Below are 22,622 nucleotides of genomic sequence, written 5' to 3' on the forward strand. Positions count from 1 at the left end.
AGGCCAGTTAGTGAGAGTTGTGCAGGTAAACCACTGCACACTGATGACCGCTAGAGAATGAGGTGTTTAGTGTCATTAGTGCTCTCGCCTCGCCTGCCAGCAGCGATTGGGGTTTGAGACCGACTCAGAGCAGGGTGATTAGGATTGGAGGGTGAGTTTTGGAGGCGGGGTGATGAAGAGAGGGGTGTTTGTTTGGGTTGATTTCAAATATCAACAATGTCCAACAGTGTTTTTGAAAAATGGTTTACCCCAACTTTAACAGTGAAAAAGAAAGCATATATTATGATATTTAAAGTTTACGCTGTTAAAGTGTAAGATCTATTTTAGTATATATAGTGAATTCTGCATTAACAATAGGTATTTTAATATGTTGTGCAGCAGTTATGTCAGCACACTAAAATAAATGGGTATTACAAGAAACAGAATTATAATTAAAATCAAATCATTTCAATCTTTTTTCTGATGCTCCCTTTAGGTTTTTATAGCACTGCTGATTGTAAATTGGAATGATATTTGAACGATAAAGTTTCATGATAAATATTTGCTGAAAATATTCAGTCTATTCACACAGTCTATGTGTGTCCAACAATAAGAAACACATGAAATACCTTTTGTTAGTTGATGGTTTTCTCTCACTGAAGTTTGGTCCTTCACCTTTTGACCGGTCACTCTTCACAGACACAGAGCTGGACACATGTGAGTCTGATCTTTCACTAATGACACAAAGAGCAGAAAGATAAAACACTTTACTACAGGAGATACTTCAGTCTCATTTGAAAGGGTTTAATGTAAAGTAATTTTTCAAAGTAAGTAATTTAATTAAAAGTAATTAAATTTATGCCTCCTTGTTATTGTATAACTGGAAAGATGCTCCAGACTGAGTTCAATAAAGAGGAAAGCAGACTAGCAGTGTCACGAATACGGTTCCCGTGGCTCTTCCTCCCGGCCGCCGGAGGGAGCCGTCACCGGAGTTCTGATCATTTCCCATTCGGACTACATTACCCATGGGCCCTCATTCCTGAGACTGATTGCTCACGCACCTGCGCTGCATTACACTCACACTATTTAAGACACACACACACACACTCACACCGCAAAGTCTTGATTTGCCTAGGTGATCATCTCTGAGCGTTTTTCCCGTGGACTGTTTATTTGTTACTGTTTGGACTGTTTACCCTTTGTGAATCTCCGCCGCCTGCCTCGACCCTTGCCTGTTTACTGGACTGTGTATTGTTTGCCGCCTGCCCCGATCTCTGCCTGTCTTTGACCCTGATTGCTTGCCGCCTGCCCTGATCTCTGCCTGTTCCAGTTCACGCTACTGCCTTGCCCTTGTTTGCACTGGGCTGTGTTTTAATAAAAGCTGCAAATGGATCCTCACGCTGTCGACCCATCATTACAGAAGACTTCGCCATCAAACGATCCAGCAGTTCTCTCACAGATTTCCACCGAGCTATCAGCACAGGCCAGCCAGCTCGCGGTACATCAGCATCAACTGACCCGCTTAACATCCCTCACTGAGGAGCTGGTGAAAACCCTGCAAAGCCTGCGGTTCAATCCTCTCGAGGCCGCCATGCCGCCGCCCGCTACACCTGCCAGCCACGCGGTTCCCGCTCCCCCTGCAGTGAACCCGCACCTCGCTCTGCCAGATAAATTCGACGGCAATCCAGCCAAATGTAAGGGCTTCCTTCTTCAATGCTCTCTGTTTGTGAATCAACAGCCCTCACTGTACCCTAACGAATCCAGTCGGATATCGTTCGTATGCTCTTTGCTTACCGGCAAAGCGTTGGACTGGGCTACGGCGGTATGGAGAGAGGATGGCTCTGTTTTCCCCACTTTTGCCGCTTTTCTACAAAGTTTCAAGGAGGTGTTCGAACATCCGGAGGGTGGTAAGAGTGCGGGCGACCAACTCCTCTCATTAAGCCAAGGTAAATCGACAGCTGCTGAATTTGCTTTAAATTTTCGCACCCTGGCCGCCCAAACTAACTGGGTAGAGGACACCTTAAAGCTGTTGTTCCGTAAGGGCTTAACTTTGGAGCTACAAGCTGAGCTGGCATGTCGCGAAGAGGGAAGATCACTAAACGAATTCATTGAACTCGCCATCCACATTGATAATCTCCTTCGAGCTCGGCGTCCCAGCTGATTACCCTCCATGTCCAATACTTTCGCTGAACCCATGCAGCTCGGATATACCCCACTTCTTCCCGAAGAACGTGAGAGAAGGCGCCAGTTACATCTGTGTCTCTACTGTGGCCAGGCCGGTCACATTAAGGTGAACTGCCCCATTCGACCCAGCACTCCCAATCCCAAAGTGGTGAGTGTTTCTCAACCTACAGACTATGCATCCAACTGTCTAAGAATTCCCATTCAAATAACTGTCAATGAACGAGTCATATCTGCCCACGCACTCCTGGACTCTGGCGCGGCTGGAAATTTCATGTCTGACACATTCATTCACGACCACAAGATTGCTCTAACCAGCTGCCATTCTTCATTAACAGTGGAGGCGCTAGATGGAAAACCCATCGGAGGAGGAAAAGTGGCGCACATCACCACCGAGCTCGCCCTTCAGGTGGGAGCTCTCCATCACGAACAGATTCGCTTTTACGTCATTCACTCACCTAACAACCCAGTCATCCTTGGTCTGCCCTGGCTCAGAACACACAATCCACACATCTCCTGGAAGGAGGGTCAGATCACGCAGTGGGATCCCACATGCCACCATCGCTGCCTGAGGTCTGTCACTCCACTATCCTCTCAAACCATCCCCAACTGCGAAACCGAACCCGATATAAAGTCAACCATACCAGCTGAGTACTTGGATCTAGCAATTGCTTTCAGCAAGACTAAATCGACAGAGCTGCCTCCTCATCGCCCCAGCGACTGTGCCATAGAACTGCTGCCCGGTACTACACCGCCTAAGGGCAGAATATTCCCTCTATCACAGCCTGAATCCGCAGCCATGAAGTCTTACATTGAGGGGGAGTTGGCTAAGGGGTTCATTCGGCCTTCTACGTCACCGGCTTCCTCAGGCTTCTTCTTTGTTAAGAAAAAGGACGGCAGTTTACGGCCCTGCATTGACTACCGCGGCCTGAATGACATCACGTGAAGTTTCAGTATCCCTTGCCGCTAGTTCCTGCAGCCCTCGAACAACTACGACAAGCCAAATATTTCACCAAGCTGGACCTCCGCTGTGCTTATAATCTAATTCACATCAGGGAGGGAGATGAATGGAAGACAGCCTTTTCCACCTCCACTGGTCACTATGAGACTCTCGTCATGCCCTTCGGGCTAGCCAACAGTCCCTCAGTCTTTCATCAACGACGTCTTCCGAGACATGCTCAACCGCTGGGTTATCGTTTACATAGACGACATCCTCATATACTCCAACACCTTCGAGGAACACGTTCAACAGGTACGAGCTGTACTTCAACGCCTGATCCAGCACAAACTATACGCCAAGGCCGAGAAATGCGAGTTCCACCTTCGTTTCTGGGCTATGTTATCAGTCAGGAGGGAGTGGCTATGGATGATGGCAAGGTAAAGGCAGTACTAGAGTGGCCCCAACCTCGCACTTTAAAGGGGCCATCTCCGGGACAAATTGCTACATCACGTCCATGACCTTCCCAGTTCCGGCCACCCAGGTATCACCGCCACCCTACACCTGTTACAGAACCAATTCTGGTGGGAAACCATGCCGGCAGACTTAACAAACTTCATCACCAACTGCACCGCCTGTCAAACTTCTAAAACCCCACATCAAGCTCCCGCAGGTCTGTTACAACCTCTTCCCATTCCTCAACGACCCTGGTCCCACATTGCCATAGATTTCGTCACCGATCTTCCCGAATCCCAGGGCCACACCACCATACTCACCATCATTGATCGCTTTTCGAAAGCGTGCCGGTTGCTACCACTCCCCAAACTACCCACTGCATTAGAGACAGCAGAACTCCTGTGCAATCAGGTCTTCCGGCTCTACGGTCTGCCGGAGGACATTGTATCCGACCGGGGCCCGCAGTTCACTTCACGGGTCTGGGCAGCATTCTTCAAACAGCTGAACGTCAACATCAGCCTCTCTTCTGGGTACCACCCCGAATCCAATGGGCAGACTGAGCGCATGAATCAGGAGCTCACAAGATTTCTACGCACATATTGTCAGCATAATCAATCCGACTGGAGCCGCTATCTAATGTGGGCCGAATATGCTCAAAACTCCCTGCAGAAACCTGCCACCGGCATCACGCTGTTACAATGCGTCCTGGGGTTCCAACCACCTCTCTTCCCATGGTCTGGGGAACCATCCAACTTACCCTCTGTCACTGAGTGGATGCGCCGAAGCGAGGCGACCTGGGACATGGCACATCATCATCTGCAAAGAGCTGTGAGACGACAGGAGGCTCAAGCCAACCGACATCGACGCCCCAATTCTTCGTATGCTGTGGGACAGTGGGTTTGGCTGTCTACCAGGGATCTACGTCTCAGACTTCCATGCAGAAAACTCAGTCCCAGGTTTGTAGGGCCCTTTCAAATCACAAAACCAATCACACCTGTATCTTTTTGTCTCAATTTACCTGCTAATTACCGTATTTCTCCCACTTTTCATGTATCGTTGCTGAAACCCTCCGGGGGCCAGAGGGAGGAGCCGGAGGGAACCAAGGCCCGCAACCCCCCACCCCTGATCATCGAGGGCGAGGAAGCCTACCAGGTTCGAGGGCTACTCGATTCCAGGCGCCGGGGTAGAGGACTGCAATATCTGGTGGACTGGGAGGGGTACGGCCCGGAGGAGCGATCCTGGGTCAACGCGGATGATATCCTGGACCCATCTCTCATTGAGGAGTTTCATCGGACGCATCCGGAGAGACCGGCCCCTCGACCACGTGGCAGACCCCGGCGCCCGCTTCCTCGCGTCTGGAGCCGCTCGCAGGGGGGGGGCTCTGTCACGAATACGGTTCCCGCGGCTCTTCCTCCCGGCCGCCGGAGGGAGCCGTCACCGGAGTTCTGATCATTTCCCATTCGGACTACATTACCCATGGGCCCTCATTCCTGAGACTGATTGCTCACGCACCTGCGCTGCATTACACTCACACTATTTAGGACACACACACACACACACACTCACACCGCGAAGTCTTGATTTGCCTAGGTGATCATCTCTGAGCGTTTTTCCCGTGGACTGTTTATTTGTTACTGTTTGAACTGTTTACCCTTTGTGAATCTCCGCCGCCTGCCTCGACCCTTGCCTGTTTACTGGACTGTGTATTGTTTGCCGCCTGCCCCGATCTCTGCCTGTCTTTGACCCTGATTGCTTGCCGCCTGCCCTGATCTCTGCCTGTTCCAGTTCACGCTACTGCCTTGCCCTTGTTTGCACTGGGCTGTGTTTTAATAAAAGCTGCAAATGGATCCTCACGCTGTCGACCCATCATTACAAGCAGACACTGTGTTCTCTGAATTGTTTTATTTAATTTCCATCACAATTATCTTAGCTAATGCATCGCTGTAACAAAACACATGAAATGCTTTTCAGTAGCCGATGACACACCAAAATTAAATGGGTATTACAAAAAAAACAAAAACCAAAAACACATGAAATACCTTTTGTTAGTTGATGGTTTTCTCTCACTGAATCTTGGTCCATCATCTTTTGAACAGTCACTCTTCACAGACACAGAGCTGGACACATGTGAACCTGATCTTACACTAATGACACAAAGAGCAGAAAGATAAAACGCTTCACTACAGGACCAGTGTTGAGTGTAACGCATTACTGTAATTAAATTACTTATCCACTGAAAAAGTAAAGTAAGGGATTACTGTTCATTTTTAGGTAATTTAATTACAGTTACTTATAATGTACTTGCGTTACATACTGTAAATTAGTTCAACAGTTCTGTATAAATCAATATTGAATTTAAAATATAAATTTGTCATCTAAAGGTAAAAGTGAACACTGCCTCTTTAAAATCGTTAGCTGTAGTGCAGTTGTGCGTGAGTTCGCAACTTCGCACCAGTTGGCTGCGCAGTCACTGTCTGAAGATGGCGGCAGAAGCGAGTGGCTGTTTTGCAGAATGGAAATATTCCAATTTCTTCACTTTTTTTGCGGCTGTCAGATTTTCGCGGTTTATTACACCTAAACGTTCAAATACACAGTTATGTCAAAATGCCCGTCTTGGCGTATATTCGCATTGGTTATGTGAATGTGAACAGCATGTGTAACAGCATATTGTCTCCGTCCATTAGGTCTTAGTGACAGCAGCCTTTAAAACATGCTACTGTCTACTATTGGTCTGTATTATATATGATAATCAAACAACAAAAGAAACGCTTAATAAGGATTAATCTATGTTTAATTTATACAGTTATGACTATGCAGAGTTATTTTATATTTGATTATTCAATTTCTGTGCTATTTTTACTTACTACTATTAGACCGCTAAATCCTACTATTAAAAATTGTTCACAGTCCCAAAACATCTACAGTCATGTAGAAGCTCTGTACGTTAGTTAGTTATTAACTGTGACATTGTCTATAAAGCCCTGTTTGACATGTATATTTGACTTGTTCTAATTAAAGTTTCCACATTATTTACATTGACTATCCACTAAACAAGCACCTTTAAACTGAAATGAAATACACTTTAATCAGGGTTTGTACAGGACTATATGGTACATTAAACATTATTTAACTGTGATAAATGTTCCTGTAAATTAAATATGAAACCAGTTTCAAGACATTTTTAACCTGCGACAATCTAGAAACATTCATAGGAAGTTGTGAATTGTTTTGCACAGCATTAGACATGTCAATGGTGAGAGAAAACACTCCTTGTTGATCAGGATGTTCTTTACAGGACAAACCTGAAACTCCAGTAGAGTTTAAAGTGATTGTGTGAAAACAGACGCAGTCTTACCTCTGTTCCTCTGAGAGACTCATCTTAGAGAGAGAGTCCTTTCCTCGCTCCTCTGACATTACTGCAGATAAACTGACACTGAAAACAGCTCAGCTCTGGTATCTCTGTGTCGCTGAAGACCATCAGATGCTCAGCATGACCTGGACATGACAATGAGTCACTGAGATTAATATCAGGATACTTCAGAGGGATAAATGATGATGAAAAATAAGAACTAATGATGAATGTTGAGTTAAAACAGGTTAAAAAGTTAAAACATGAAGATGTTTGTGTTGCTTTATCATGGTGTCCATTGTAGTGAACATTAAAAAAAAGTTTTTTAACATTAATGTCTATGTCGAAAAACTTGAGGGCAGCATTATATTGAAGTGTTGGTCAGACTCGATTCGATTCATGGTGACATTTTATTAAATTTAAATAACATGAATTTAAAAGATTTTTAATATGTTTTGCAAGAAAAAGAAACTTCTAGGATAGTTTATAGTACCAAAAGTATTTAAATACATGTACAGTTGAAGCCAGCTTTGCATAATCAAAATGTTAATAACTTAAAAAGGAGGGATTACAACAAATGTATTTTGTTTTTATTTATTACTGCTATATACTATTTCACAATTATAGATGTTTAAATATAGACCAAAAGACAAAATTAATAACTGAATTTACACAAAAGATCCAGTTCATAAGTTTACATGTGTTTGAGTCAGGGGGTGTAAACTTTTGAACAGGATGATTGGTGGAAATAGATCTTATTTTGCTCAGAGATCTAAGAGAGGTTATGGGGCATTGGTTGTCTTCCTCGCTTACAAGGGCGTAGTTTGGGTTTAAACATTGGAGGGTTGAAGTGTGAACCGTTTAACAGGGTCCCAGGGCATGCCCTCTCGTGACGTTGGTTTATTTGTTTATACGGGAGTTTTTGCAGCTTTGTGTACCTCACGTTGTGATCGACAGCTTCAGTGATTATAATGGCACCGATCTTTGCTCATTTTCTGTATATAATATATGTTTTCATGCTGCTAACTACACAGTGCAAAGTTTCTGAATTGCACGATTGAATCCGGTTGACAGTGATAAACAGCAATGGACAGAACAAAACAATCTGATACTGTCTGTCAAATGATCTGTGCATTAAGTCTTGGAGTGTAACTGCAAAATAATAGCTAGACCTGTCACTTTATCTATGTAGGTGTAACGTGTTACTTTGTAGTTCATTTTATTACCAACTTTTAAAATTTACAATGACTTTTTATATATAAATTTACATATTACATATGAAATAGTTCTGAGCACTTTGTTTTATGATCCGTCCTGACAGTGATTATTTTTTATTTCATGAATAAATATAAGATAATATTACAAATGGTTTCTTTGTATTTATTTTGGATGTTTTGTCAGTACTGGGCTCACAGTTCACATGGGTCGGGTATTTTACTGTGTGTGTGGATGACCGTGTTTGTTTACCGCCGAAGACCATTTCTGACACAGGAAAAACCCTGTACATGAAAGTCGAACTGCAACATTGGGAAAAGCAAGTGCAAAATGTGGAAACAAGAGTGAAAGGGAAAACAGCATAAGCATACAAAAAATGAAAATATACATACATTTACATTTAGTGATTTAGCAGACGCTTTTATCCAAAGCGACTTACAAATGAGAATCAATCAAAGAAGAAATCAAATCATCATGAGTGCAACAGTACACAAGTGCCGTGTCAAGCCCCAGTTTCACCAGCAAAGTGCTCGTAGCAAGGAATTTTTTTAAATATACAAATAGATGGAAAGCGAGAATAGAAAGATAAAAAGTAAGTGCTAATATTACTGGGTCAAGTGTTGACGAAAACTATATGTTTTTAGCAGTTTTTTAAAAAAAATATGAGCAGAAAACATGATTTGCGTGCAATTTGGATAACTTTAAATCCATGTTTAAGTTTAACGTTCTTTTTTTAATTTTTTTTTTATTCATGTTTAGCCTGTTTTTCAATATATTCCGAAGATGAACGAAGGTCTTACGGGTGTGGAACGACATGAGGGTGAGTAAATAATGACAGAATTTTCATTTTTGGGTGAATTTTGGCCACGATTTGGTTGTTTGAGACAAATTTTGAGAATCCTAAAAGATTCCTATAATTCTAGGCTAAAATCTGTAGTCTTTGATCGCTAGTTTGACATGTTCACAGACGATCAAATTTTTCCTCCGAGGAAATTCTGGCAGTGTCAATTATTTGGCGCACAATCCTCCAGTGTAACTTCTCCTACGACACACGTCAAATTGTCTTCGTTTTTCAAGACAATTCAAGCCGTGATCAGAATTAACGCTAGAGATGTGTTTGTTAGACACCATTTCAGCTCACAGTCACCGAACGCGTGTGGGTTGATGATGTTAAACTGCGGACGAGTTTTTAACGCGTCTTGACTGTCGTACAGTCTGACATAATGACAGCTGAGATCCCACAGTGTGACATGAGGATCATGTTCGTACAGTCTGACAAGCAACAGTCGTAAAGGACTGTTATAAATCGCACAGTGTGCAGCCGGCTTTAGGCAGGGTTTTATAATCACAGAGGGCCAGTTAGGAGGGATTGAGGGGCATATGCTTACCAAGAAGATCTGATTTCTCTGATCTATGTGCACTTCAAGACGTCTGAATGCCAAAAAACTGTATAATAATAGCTTTAAAACCATGTCAGTAGATTATTTGTCAACACCTGCTCTCTCTCCTCGGCAAATTAAAAATGGCGAAATCAGACAAAAGTTCATTAGTTTGTGTCCCTGATTATTTTTGTCGGTAGTTTAACATTTCTATCCTAAAACAGTCAAATATGAAATGTTTAGTTTATCTACTTACATCTCATCTCGCACTTTATGACCGTTAACCGAAGCGTCGCTGGAATTCGCGCTCAACAGCTTCTGTGAACATAAACTCCGCCTACTTTGATTTGATTGGTCATCTCAGATATTCTGACAGTGACGTCAGACCGCTGAGGCTCAGATGAGAAGATCTGGTGCTGTGTAATATCCTTACAGCACTAAATTACAGTTAATGTTATATTAGGTGATTATTTCACAACCTTTATTATATAGGTACAACTCGGAAAAATACCGAATCTCATGAATATTCATATATGCTCCGCCTCCTGAAACAAAATTCAAAACATTCTCTAACTGGAAAAACTGGATTGTCCAAAGATTACTTTCGACTTCACATTTTCACAAAACAACATCCTAAAACTGGAAATAAACCTTTTTATAAAAAACACTATTAATTTCTACAAAACTAAAGTCAATAAAACTGTGTGTTTTAGTAATTCCTGGCTGTTTCTTGATCGTTTGTTATTCTTTTACAACAAGTTATAACTTATGTTAGGCTATAACTGAACATGTTAATAATCACAATCACACGAACTCATGTGAAATCCGTTCATATTCCCTCAAATAACTGTAATCGTGTCAGTATTAAAGCTTACTTCAGCAGCACAGACGGTCTTGTCCTGCAGGAACAGAATCCAGAAGTCTCTGAAACACTTTTGGTTTGAGACTCACCTGTGCTCCTGATCACTGTCTGTCACGTGATTCAGTCTGTGGTAAAAGAGGCTCTTCGTCATCTGAAGAAAGACATTAAATGATGTTGTTGTTCTAATGTTCACTGATGTTTGAGAAACCAGCATCATTTTATCACTTAAATCTGACTCATTTTCAAATAGTTTGTCATAAATCAAATTGGGGTCAAAATATGACTTTCTGTTACGAAGCATCGATTTCATTCATGACCTTAGAGAGACACAAGTGAATAGAGAAAGAAATTATATATCAATATTCCTATGAAATAGTAGATATTATTTTGAAAATCTTGCCAATTATTAGTAACACTTTTTGTCTGAGCATCAGTAACTCAGTGTTGTTTGTACTAGGGCTCTAAACTTTGATTCACGATAGCCACATTTGTCTACAAATAAAACTCTCTTGTACGTGTGCTTCACAATCACAGATTATGAGTTCATGTCAAACACAAAGAGTTCAGTTGTTACAACCTTCCACACTATCTGCCCCACATGAAAATATACTATAGTAATTCTGAACCATACTATAGTGAAGTACTTGAATTAATTTGTTGTGGTAATATAACAACTATAGTAATATAAACAAATTACTTTACCCAATACTTCTACAACTATAGGGTATATTATACTACAATACACTACAGTTTACTGTAGTAAAAACTAAAGTGTACTACAGTATTTATTACAGTTTATCAGTTCACTATAGTTAATATTACAGTATGCTGAAGCATTCATTAACAAAGTGTTGTAAATACTATAATATATACAGTATACTACAATTTACTATAGTGTGGTTCAAAAACACTATAGTATTTACTATAAATTACTATATACCCCAAAATATTTTTTCGCTGCCTCAGGGCAACACTGTGCAACAAGAATCATGAAGAAAATGATCGTAAGACAATGCTCAGAGAACAAAATCACAAATCTTTTTCAAAAAAGTCAAGAAATCATCAAGTAAAAAGGGAAAAACACTTGAAAGACATTGATATATTGAATTTGATCCATGCATAGGACTGTATCATGTAGTGTGTCATGTCATATAATGTACTTCATGTAATAAGATTTCACTCCGTACTAAACTTCAAACAGCAGTTCTTCTCTGCTGTGAAATAGAGGTGTGTGTTATCATCACTTTGTGTGTTCCTGCATCTTCTCTTCTTATAACACATTAATGTCAATGTGAGGTACTGTCCAAAACAACAAGTACCCCTTACTGCACAACGAAAAGAAAAACTGAATTTCTGAACATGCAAAATAAAAAAAACTTCATAAAACCTGACAAAAGGCTTCTCTACACCTTCATACACACACACATGTTTTTTTGTACAGTTCGTGTCATTTTAAATAAGATTACTAAAGCAGATAATCTTGCCTTCTTCTCACACCATGTGCTCCTGTGACCATGTGTCAGAACAGGACGTCCCACCTTCAGATGGAGCTTGATAGTGACTCCCACACCTTACTGGACTGTTCTTTGGTACTTTCTCAACCTTTCTAATTGGTTGCAATCATTTAAATTATTTTCTTAAATTCATCCTTTTAAAATTGACATTAGAGGCAGTAAACCAACTGATCCTTGTTTATTGTGATGTGATTTCTGGAGGCCCTTTGAAAACAATATCATGAAAGCAGGTGCTCATGTGTAAGTATGATTCTGAGACACAATAAAGACAAGAAAAATCAGTGAAATCAGTGGCTGATATAATTCATTTATCCTCAGGTTAGATCTCCTTGTGTTTGATGCCGCACTGCCATCTAGTGGACATGACGGGCTACTGTTAGTATGGGCGGGGCTTTAATCTGGACTTTGTCTAATTAGTCAGGTATGATTAGATACTTCAGATGTCACAGACCCCCAGATATGATCATCCTTGTGTGAGGGACCTCACATTTAAAAGACACCTATCTTTATAAACAACCAATTTATAAACTGAAAGATTTATTTCATAAATTAAGATATTATTAATTAATCTACTTTGTATTTATTCATATTCATCGTATTTAATAATTATTTTTTCATTTATTTATTTATAACTTTTCTACAGATCTTCTGTCACTCCAGACTGAAAACCGCTGATCAAACATCAAACTTGTCTAAAAGTGTCCTGTACCTTTAAGGTTTCTCATAGACTAGATAAACTCGTCTTGTTCGGTGTGTCAGGTGAGTCCGACAGTAACAGGTGTGAGTGTGAGCCTCTCTTTATCTTCACACACACACACACACACACACACACACACACACACACACACACACACACACACTTGTAAGTTCTGCACCTTTTTGCTATTTTGTTTTTACCCGTTTAATTATGATAAATCTGACAATTAGACTTTATGTTTAACATAGTTGTAAAAATTGTAGCTACTTTACACAGAAATGGTTACTAAACGATCATATTGAGCTTTTTCACACATCATGTATATTGTTTTGTCTTGTGTCTGTGAAACAGTGAGTATGTGAATATCATTATTGAAGCTGAAATTAACATTATGTCACAAGTGCCGACTCAACTTTTATTGATCCCAGAATATTCCTTTTAATTTGGTCATTATTCTCACCTAAAATAACTGTGTATCTTCAGAACACTTGTAATGTATGGCTTCAGTTTGGAGCTCCACAATCCTGGTCCTCCTTCACTTTCATCAGTTTAGCAGGACTTTCTCCAAATGTTCCTCAAAAGAAAGGTTTAGATGGATAAATATTAAGTAAATAATCACATATTTTGGGTGAACTTTCCCTTTAACTAAACCTGGAACTGCTAAATCTTGATTTTAGAACATGTTAAATTCAGCATGAAATAAATTCTTCATTTGCATTTTCAAAATACATGCTATAGATCTTATTGTGAAGGATTCCTGCATGTGTTTGTTCATTAAAATAATAATAATAATAGTTTGACCTCATAATATTAATTTAAAATGCCATAACTGGATCTTCCGGTGAAACGACACACTTCTCTCTGGTGACGTATGCAGGACTTCTCCATCATTTATTCCTCTTAAAGACAACATGAGATCAAAACTGACCATTCTTATTTTTTTATGGAATATTGCGGTGTTTATTAAATGATTTAATCGGTACACATCATTATTTTTGTTTAAATTCATGTTCCTGGTAATCTCGAAACCACAACCATCCAATCAATTCCCCACGAAAATAAAATCAAGCCAACAACACGATAATAATAAAAACAATTCATACCAAATAGCAATAAAACACGTCTGTAACACACTGAAGTGTACCAAGACTTTGAGTCTCAGAGCAATAGTCATTTATAAATATAATTATGTTTCAAGTTCCATTTTGTGTAATAATTTTCAGATCATAGACGGAGGCTGAACCAGCGCCAGGGTAAGAGATGCGCTTCCCCTTTAAAAACACATTTACATAGATTTCCATTAAATAGTTTCAGGTTACGTGTCAACCTAACATCCCAGCATAAACACTCCTGATCAATTATTTCTTATTAAAGCGTCTACATTCACAAACCACTGTTAATTTGAACAAAAGGATTGTATGAGGGATTTGGCGTGGCAGAAAGAAGCGTACAGACAGCGCTCCCTTTATCATCAATAAAAACCTTCATCATGATCTCACAAAGTTCTGTTATAATCACTGAAGCTGACGGCACAATGAGCCTCTGATTTACATGATTGTTTGTTATAATGAGAGGATTTTCAAGTGTGCTGTTTTTGTTCATTCCTAACTTAAACACCTCTGATTGGCTGTTGCATTTTGAAGAAATCAACATATGAATGTGATTGGCTACACTGCTCAACACTGCAAAATATGTTGTAAATAGAAACCTTTGATGTTCTTCAGAGCTCAAACACAGATACGCACTGGATCATTTGTCAAATCTGTTTGGCCAGTATGTTATTATTACAGAGAAAACTGATCCTAGACCAGCAGTTATGGGCAGCTTTTCCCCTCTGTCACTGTGGCTTCTCCCGTTTCATCGTGACTTTAAGGTTTCCCAGAGTGCCTCTTGTCCTGACCGCTCCTCTGCTCCTGTTAGGTCACTGATGGTCAGTGATGTCTCTGCTGGTGTTCTCCGTGCCTCTGCTCCCGGTTGTGGCCGTGATGACGGCTCTTTTCCGCTCACCGCTGTCGGCCCTGTGCCGTCAGGTGTATTCTGGCATACTGAAGCTTTCTCACAGGAAGGTCTGTGTCAGCTCCACTCACGCCTATGTCTTCTCCAACTGCACCCACGGACAGGCTCAGAGTGTTCTGCTGACCTTTGACCTCTACTCCACCACACACGCCTCCTCCAACATTGGCCCTCAGAAAGGTCAGGCACTGGAGTCTGTTAATGCTTTATTTCATCAAGCTCTTGAACAGATAATATTCCTCTAATCTTCTGCTCTGGAGTAACATGTTCTCTTGTCGCTGTAGGAGCGTTTCTGGATGAGATTGTGACGCGTGAAGCTCCGCTGAGGGTTTTGGAGTTGGGGACACACTGTGGCTACGCTTCCGTCAGGATTCTGCGTCTGCTCCCTCCGTCTGGAAAACTGCTGACTGTAGAGCTGGATCCTCTGACAGCAGATCGAGGGGAGGAGATCATACTAGTGGCAGGCTTCAAAAACCAGCAGGTGTTACATCATCGCTTTCATTCCGTAAGAGAAGGATTTTCATCATTAGTTTGATCTGTAGTGCATTTCCTTAATTCAGTTAATTACTGAAATATCTTACTCATTATTGTTAACCATGGTTAAATGAGCTCAGCATGTTCTTGCTCAGTTTCAGGTGCTGACATGCTCCTCGGCTGAGGCCATCTCTTCTTTACCCTCTCACACTGGGAATGATGGTCTGGATCTGGTTCTAATGGATCATGACCCTGAGCTTTACCTTCAAGACCTGCTGGCCTTACAGAGAGGGAATCTGCTCTCTACCTCCTGTGTTGTGTTGATCAACAGAGCTCTGACGCCTGGAGCTCCAGACCTTCTGGAGTACGTGACAGCCAGACCGCAGAGCTTCAGCGTGGGCAGACAACTCCATGGACTGATGGAGATACGCTGCCATACAGGAATGAGTCCTCAAACCCACAACTGAGTTCACATTTCAGCACTTCTGCTTCCATCGGCCCAAAGTCAGTGGGTTTCTGGTTAAATCCCTGAAATAAGGTCTGTGGTTAACACAAGTTCAAGATATTCTCATGTTTTAATCTGTCAAACAGGAAAACTCCACTCATCCACTCAACATAATTATTATATGCTTGTTTAGTTTTGTCTTCTGATATGATCTTCCTAGTCGAGTCTCAGGACTAAAGTGATGTTAATTCTGTTCAACTAATGTTTATTGCCCTACTGTTGTACTTTAGTTTGAACTTGTTCAATATATAAATGAAATGAATAAAAATCTACTCACTACCCTTTTGTCAAGAAATTATAGCTACTATTAGTAATTTAAGTGGAAATTTCAGAACTTATAAATGTGAATAATTAAAATAAAGTATGTCAGATCTCCATATCATAAGATAAATGATTAGGTGGAGGAAAAAGACTTGGAAATCATTAAAGAAACAGTTTTTGAAAAGAAACGCTCCACCTGGAGAAGTGTGCAGACGTTTTCTTTATAACAGTTTTCTATGGGAGGAAAACACTTAACGTGTAATTAAACGTGTTGTTCATATTCTGGGCTCATCTGCTCATAGATATTATGATTTATTAGTATGATGTTTACTGAGTTTGTCTTTTAATATCACTGTCTCAGTACATTAAGACACATTAAGAGTTTTTTTCATGTTAAGTTGTTCCTGAAAGTCTCATTTCTTCTCATCCACTGGTTGTTATTAAGCGAGAACATTGATTGCACAAATTGAACTGTTTTTTCTTCTAAAAAGATCCAGAAGCTTGAAAATTGTCTTTAAAGTTCATATGCTAATAATTATTCAGTTATAATTAGCTAAAGCTGATAGTATTTCTTTCTTATTGAAAGAAAGTCTAAAATATATCTTGATTAAGTGATCTGTTATGTCCTCTATCAGTATATAATGGACACTGATCGAATTCGTTTATTCTCCACATTTGTATTTGGAGTGTTTTTCTCCAAATACAAATTTATTCTCAAAATGTAATGAGTTTTTTTCTTGCAACAAGTTCATCATTGAAACAACATTGTATTTCAAATTTTTTCTTGAAAAACAGTTTAATTTCTCATAATGAATAATCTTGAGATGGTTTTATTTTTTTATTATTGTTTGGCCCTAATCCTCTTCCGTAGATTAGATAGTATTTCAGATAGATTGAAAGATTGGAAAAAGATAGTTAATTTTTACCATATGTGGCTGACTAAATATTTTTCAGTATTGAAATAAGAGAAACAGCTCCTTTTTACCTTCACTAGGGTAGTTTAAAACCAACACAACAAAATATCTGTAGTTATAAATATAAATTTTGCATGCATGTTCATGACCCTAAATGAGAAAAAAAAAGTCACAAAATTTCTAGGAAAAAGAAAAAAAAAAACAAAAACAGGCTAACTGATATTTTCGACAACTCAAAGATCAAAACGGGTCAAACTGACCCACAACAGCACATGAGGTTCAGCAGGAGAATCTCTGCATCTGCTTATGAAGCTTCAATAAAGTGAACTTTTCACACAAATATAGTCTTAACTGTATATTTATCATTTTATTTCCATGTGAATGTAAATGTGGTGAAAGAGAAGATTATAATTTCTAAACAAAATGCATTAGACTCTCTAGACCAGAGCAAGTGAAGGTACAAAATGCTGTTAACTGGTAAAAATGTTTAGTTGGTCTGTAGAGGAGAAGAGACTCCATCCACAGAACAAACACAATATACTGTAGATCTGTGCTTTAACAACAGACACAGAGATAAAATATTATAAAATAAAACAGAATAGCAAAAATAAACAAATATATTCTGTGCATAAAATGTAGGTTTGAAAAAACTTTTTAACATGCGAATTTGATTGTAGATTTACTTTATATCATATTATATCATTTATGTGCTACACTTGACGATCACATTTATGATTAGAAACATTTTAATCATTATGGGTGAGTTTAATCCAAACATTATTATATTTGTAGGCCTGATACTGAAGATTTCTGCTGACAGACTCATCTGAGCTTCTTCCTCCTGTTCCTCCTTTAAATAACACAAAACCATCATCTGACTGAATATTAAAGCAACATTAATCATTCAATATCACATGTTTCTGATACTCATGCTAACACACATGCTGCTTTATTTAACTGTAAAGAGTCTCTTCCACCTTTATGAAACACATTTACACATTAATCACACATTTATTTCCCCTCATAGACGCAGTAGAGACTCTTCTGTGGATCATCTGATGGTCACTGATCCTCTCATGATCATTTCACAGATTTAAACTGATGTAAACGATCAATCAGGGACGTTTGGTGGATAATCTTCATTTACTCTGTAAGGAGGAACAGAAGAGAAAACAATCAGTGTTCAGTGGAACAAAGTGAAAATTACTTATAATAAATGTTTTTTGAGTAAAAAGAAGTTACATTAAATTCCTGTATTCAGATTAATTACTGACTTTACATGATCTTGCAGAGATTTTTCTCAAACAATATTTGTTTAAATACATTTAAAACATGAATGACTTTTCAAACTGAAATGATTCACTTCTACTGACAGTTAATAAAGCAGGTGTTGTTGAATAAAGCTTTATATTTTGTTCTCACACAAACCCTTTATTGCATTAAAGCTTAATGATAATTTCCTCCACTAATATCTGAAAGGTTTGTTCTCATATCAGAGGTAAATGAAGATCTTTAATATCACAGTGATGTTTCCTCACCTCAGGACACAGTTTGAGTCTCGTAGCACGTCACGGAGCCGCTGCTTTGAGTCTCGTATCTTATTGTGTCTCAGATCAAGATCTTTTAAAAACTGCAGAGCTTTTGAGTTAGTCAAAGACTGAGTTACAGAAGAAACATCTGTAATGCCACAGTCCTGTAGACTAGAAAGACACAAACAGAGGAAGAGAGATTATCTTACAAACAAATCATTAAGGTGAAGAATTTTACACAAATATAATGTGAACTCAGGCTCTTCATGAGATATTGAGTATAAAGTGTTTTAGTTTAAACTGTTGAAGTGATTTTCAGCATTTTGATTCTTGTATGTGAATGTTACTGACCTCAATCTCTCCAGTTTACAGTGTGAATCCTTCAGTACGTCACATAAGTGCTTCACTCCTGTGTTTTTTATTATATTCCAGCTCAGGTTCAGCTCTCTCAGGTGTGATGGGTTTGATTTCAGAGCTGAAGTCAGGATGACACACTGTTTCTCTGTAATACTGCATCCACTCAGTCTGAAGACAGAAAGAGAAAATGACTCAAATCCATGTTCAGTTCATGTGTGAGTTAAATGAATCATGAATAAATGCCATACAGTCACTAATACACCAGCAAAATCATGGAAACTTCATGATATGAACAAACCAAGACAGGAGCATTTGAGGACACTAGTTACAATCCAAGTCTGGACCCGTCCTCACTCCACAAATAAGTGAATTTATCACTGTAGATTAATATATAGAACCAATATAGAAACAATATAAAAGTATACATTTAAATGGACAGATTTCACATTTTCAATGGAAGAAAATTGTGTACATGAATCACAATTTATTTTGTCATTTTAAAGTGCATTTACAGAGCACATCCAAGATATATAATGGCAGTAAGCGTTACCAAACGAGTATGAGCTGAAGAAAGTGTCTCCATCCACATCCATCCATCATAAATATGTGCTCCACACAGCTACGGGGGGTTAATAAAGGCCTTCTGAAGCAAAATGATGCATTTGTGTAAAAAAATAAAAAAATAAAAAAAAATGCATATTTAACAAGTTATGAAGTAAAAATATCTAGCTTCCGCCAGACCGCCTTCCATATTCAACTTACGAAGAAAGGGTAAAACTCTTGCAGTTCAAAACGCTTACACTATGTCCTACACCTTCCCTATTCGACTTACGGAAAAAGCTTAACTGTCACGCCAGTTTACACTTTCTTCGTAACTTGAATTCGGAAGGCGTTCTGGCAGAAGCTAGATATTTGACTTCATAACTTGGATATTCATATTTTTATTTTACACACATGCATCGCTTCACTTCAGAAGGCCTTTATTAACCCCCCGTAGCCATGTGGAGTACACGTTTATGATGAATGGAAGTGGATGAAGACACTTTCTTCAGCTCATACTCACTGATCCCTATCACTGCCATTATAAATCTCAGCTGTGTCACAATATTTATAAATATTTCTCAGACTGTGTTCATCAGAAAGACGAAAGTCATATACAGTGCTCAGCGTAAATGAGTACACCACCTTTGAAAACTAACATTTTAAACAATATCTCAATGAACACAAAAAAATTTTCCAAAATGTTGACAAGACTAAGTTTAATATAACATCTGTTTAACTTATAACATGAAAGTAAGGTTAATAATATAACTTAATTTGAATAAAACTGAAAAATGTGTAATTTAAGGTGATGCAAAAATGAGTACACCCCACAACAAAAACTACTAAATCTAGTACTTTGTATGGCCTCCATGATTTTTAATGTCAGCAACAAGTCTTCTAGGCATGGAATGAACAAGTTGGCGACATTTTGCAACATCTATCTTTTTCCATTCTTCAAGAATGACCTCTTTTAGAGACTGGATGCTGGATGGAGAGTGATGCTCAACCTGTCTCTTCAGAATTCTCCATAGGTGTTCGATCGGGTTCAGATCAGGAGCCACTGAATCACTTTCACGCTGTTCTTCTTCAGAAATCCAACAGTGGCCTTAGATGTGTGTTTAGGATCATTGTCATGTTGGAAAAGTGCACGACGCCCAAGGGCATGGAGTGATAGTAGCATCTTCTCTTTCAGTATAGAGCATTACATCTGTGAATTCATGACGCCATCAATGAAATGCAGCTCCCTGACACCAGCAGCACTCATGCAGCCCCACATAAGGACACTGACACCACCATGTGTCACTGTAGGCACCATGCATTTTTCTTTGTATTCCTCACCTTTGCGACGCCATACAGTTTTGAAGCCATCAGTTCCAAAAACATTTATCTTGTTCTCATCACTCCAGAGTATAGAGTCCCAGTAGTCTTCATCTTTGTCAGCATGGGCCCTGGCAACTGTAGGCGGGCTTTTTTGTGTCTGGGCTTTAGGAGAGGCTTCTTTCGTGGACAGCACCCATGCATGCCATTCCTCTGCAGTGTACACCGTATTGTGTCACAGGAAATAGTCATCCCAGTTTGGCTTTTTACTTCTTTAGATAACTGCAGTGAACTTGTATGCCGATTTTCTTCAGCCCTTCTCATCAGAAGACGCTCCTGTTGAGGTGTTAACTTCCATGGACGACCTGCACGTCTCTGTGAGATGGTTGCAGTTCCATCTTTTTAAAATTTTTGTACCACTTTTGCTACAGTATTCTGACTGATAAGTAAAGCTTTGCCAATCTTCTTGTAGCCTTCACCTTTCTGGTGCAAAGAAATTATTTTCTTTCTCAAGTCTTGTGACATTTCTCTTCCATGTGGTGCCATTGCTGACAGCATGAAATGGGAAGGGGTTTTAACACCCTTTTATAGTCAACTGTCTGCTGGACACCTGTGTAATGAATAATTAGTCTCACCTGTGGTTGAATTCTTGTTAAATTAGACATTTGTAGTCTAAAATTTAGCTTTGCTCCAGAGACTTTCAGTGGGGTGTACTCATTTTTGCATCACCCTAATTTGAGTAAAACTGAACATTTTGTTCTCTAAGTTATATTATTAACCTTACTTTCATGTTATAAGTTGAAAAGATGTTATATAAAACTAGTTTTGTCAACATTTTGGAAATTGTTTTTGTGTTCATTGAGATATTGTTTAAAATGTTACTTATCAAAGAGGGTGTACTCATTTACGCTGAGCACTGTACACCTAGCATGGCTTGAGGGTGAGTAAAGCTCGGGCTAATTTTCATATGAAAGTGAACTAATCCTTTAATAAATTAAGATTTAGTGAAAAGTACCATTATTCCAGTATAACTGTAACTTTGTCAGAATAATCTACTGTCATTTGTTACGCTGTTTTTAGTCTGTTTTCACTTCTGTATTGTTTCAAAGCAAAGATTTGTCAGATTTCAGCATATGAAAAAATGTATAGCCACAAAGTTTCAAATGCTTTAAAGTTTAATGCTCTTTCTACTGACACACATAACAAGCTGTTAACTAATAGTATTTCTGAATCTTTCTTCAGATGGAGAAACAGCAGAAAGTGCAGCGCTATAAATGATGTGACTTGAGTCCAGTTGTCTCAAACTAAACAGATTAACAACTTTAATCAAACAGTAAACTGTACAGTATAATGATACTAACTCTAGTTTCTCCAGCTTGAATTGTGGGTTCATCAGTAGATCACTGAGGTTTTTCACTCCAGAGTCTCCTAGATTATTCACGCTCAGGTCCAGCTCTCTCAGGTGTGATGGGTTTGATTTCAGAGCTGAAGTCAGAGCAGAACAACCTTCTTCTGTCATATCACAGCAGCCTAACCTACATTAGCAGAGAGAGAGAGAGAGAGAGAGAGAGAGACTTTGACTTTAACAATCCTTTAATTTACAATTCCTTCCTAAAGATCACACAATTACATTAAATACAAAAACATACCATCATTATATCGCAAATAATAATGAATACATATCAATTCCAACCAAAAAAAAAAAAAAAATTAAATAAATAAATAAAATAAATACATACATAAAAACTCAGATATGAATTTGTAGCGAGCCATCACTGTTGATTCCACATAAACATTCATTTACTCCCCAAATACAATTAAAAGTCTCCATATCTTTGACCAGTTGATAATAAGCATATTCTGCCTTTAACCTTGATTTTATTAGACCCTTTAAAATTAACACTGCATCATTTGATCCCATACCATTTTGTTTACTTTTGCGTGATAGCCAGATTGCCATTTTGGCCTGCCCAAACAAGAAATTAAGCATCACATGGATCTGCTTCCTGTTTTTGTTATACTTCGGCCCATAAATAAAAAGTATAGGTGAGAACACTTCTCCTAAAATTCTACACCATTCTTCTAATTTAGATAACAAAGCTTCAAGTCTACCACAGTAAAAAAATAAATGAAAAACAGT

The 22,622-nt window shown here is 39.1% G+C and overlaps 2 protein-coding genes and 1 long non-coding RNA gene across 5 annotated transcripts in view; 1 reads left to right on the plus strand and 2 right to left on the minus strand.

Annotated features, from left to right (window-relative positions):
- The window catches only part of LOC127494401 (transmembrane O-methyltransferase homolog), a 204,330-nt gene extending 188,448 nt beyond the window's left edge, over window positions 1-15,882 (plus strand). Inside the window, exons 1-4 of one of the 3 annotated variants that reach the window (XM_051860288.1) lie at window positions 12,558-12,631; window positions 14,490-14,762; window positions 14,867-15,087; window positions 15,212-15,882. In XM_051860288.1, the coding sequence (XP_051716248.1) occupies window positions 14,507-14,762; window positions 14,867-15,087; window positions 15,212-15,523 (789 nt within the window). In that variant the 5' untranslated portion in view covers window positions 12,558-12,631; window positions 14,490-14,506 and the 3' untranslated portion in view covers window positions 15,524-15,882. Of the gene's footprint in view, window positions 1-12,557; window positions 12,632-14,489; window positions 14,763-14,866; window positions 15,088-15,211 lie in introns of those variants that run through there. The other 2 variants (XM_051860289.1, XM_051860287.1) reach the window with 2 other exon arrangements.
- LOC127494395 (uncharacterized) overlaps window positions 1-22,622 on the minus strand; it is a 492,193-nt gene that overhangs the window by 455,008 nt on the left and 14,563 nt on the right. The window contains exons 5-6 of the mRNA XM_051860279.1: window positions 21,844-22,017; window positions 18,617-18,790 (exon numbers count right to left, since the gene is read on the minus strand). Of these exons, the coding sequence (XP_051716239.1) occupies window positions 18,617-18,790; window positions 21,844-22,017 (348 nt within the window). The remainder of the gene's footprint in view (window positions 1-18,616; window positions 18,791-21,843; window positions 22,018-22,622) is intronic.
- On the minus strand, window positions 608-10,505 carry LOC127494407 (uncharacterized). Its single transcript, XR_007924857.1, has 3 exons — window positions 10,372-10,505; window positions 6,909-7,048; window positions 608-713 (listed from the first exon to the last, which is right to left on the minus strand). It is a non-coding gene; the product is annotated as an uncharacterized LOC127494407 (long non-coding RNA).

This window comes from Ctenopharyngodon idella, chromosome 14 (genome assembly GCF_019924925.1).
Source record: "Ctenopharyngodon idella isolate HZGC_01 chromosome 14, HZGC01, whole genome shotgun sequence".
NCBI lineage: Eukaryota > Metazoa > Chordata > Actinopteri > Cypriniformes > Xenocyprididae > Ctenopharyngodon > Ctenopharyngodon idella.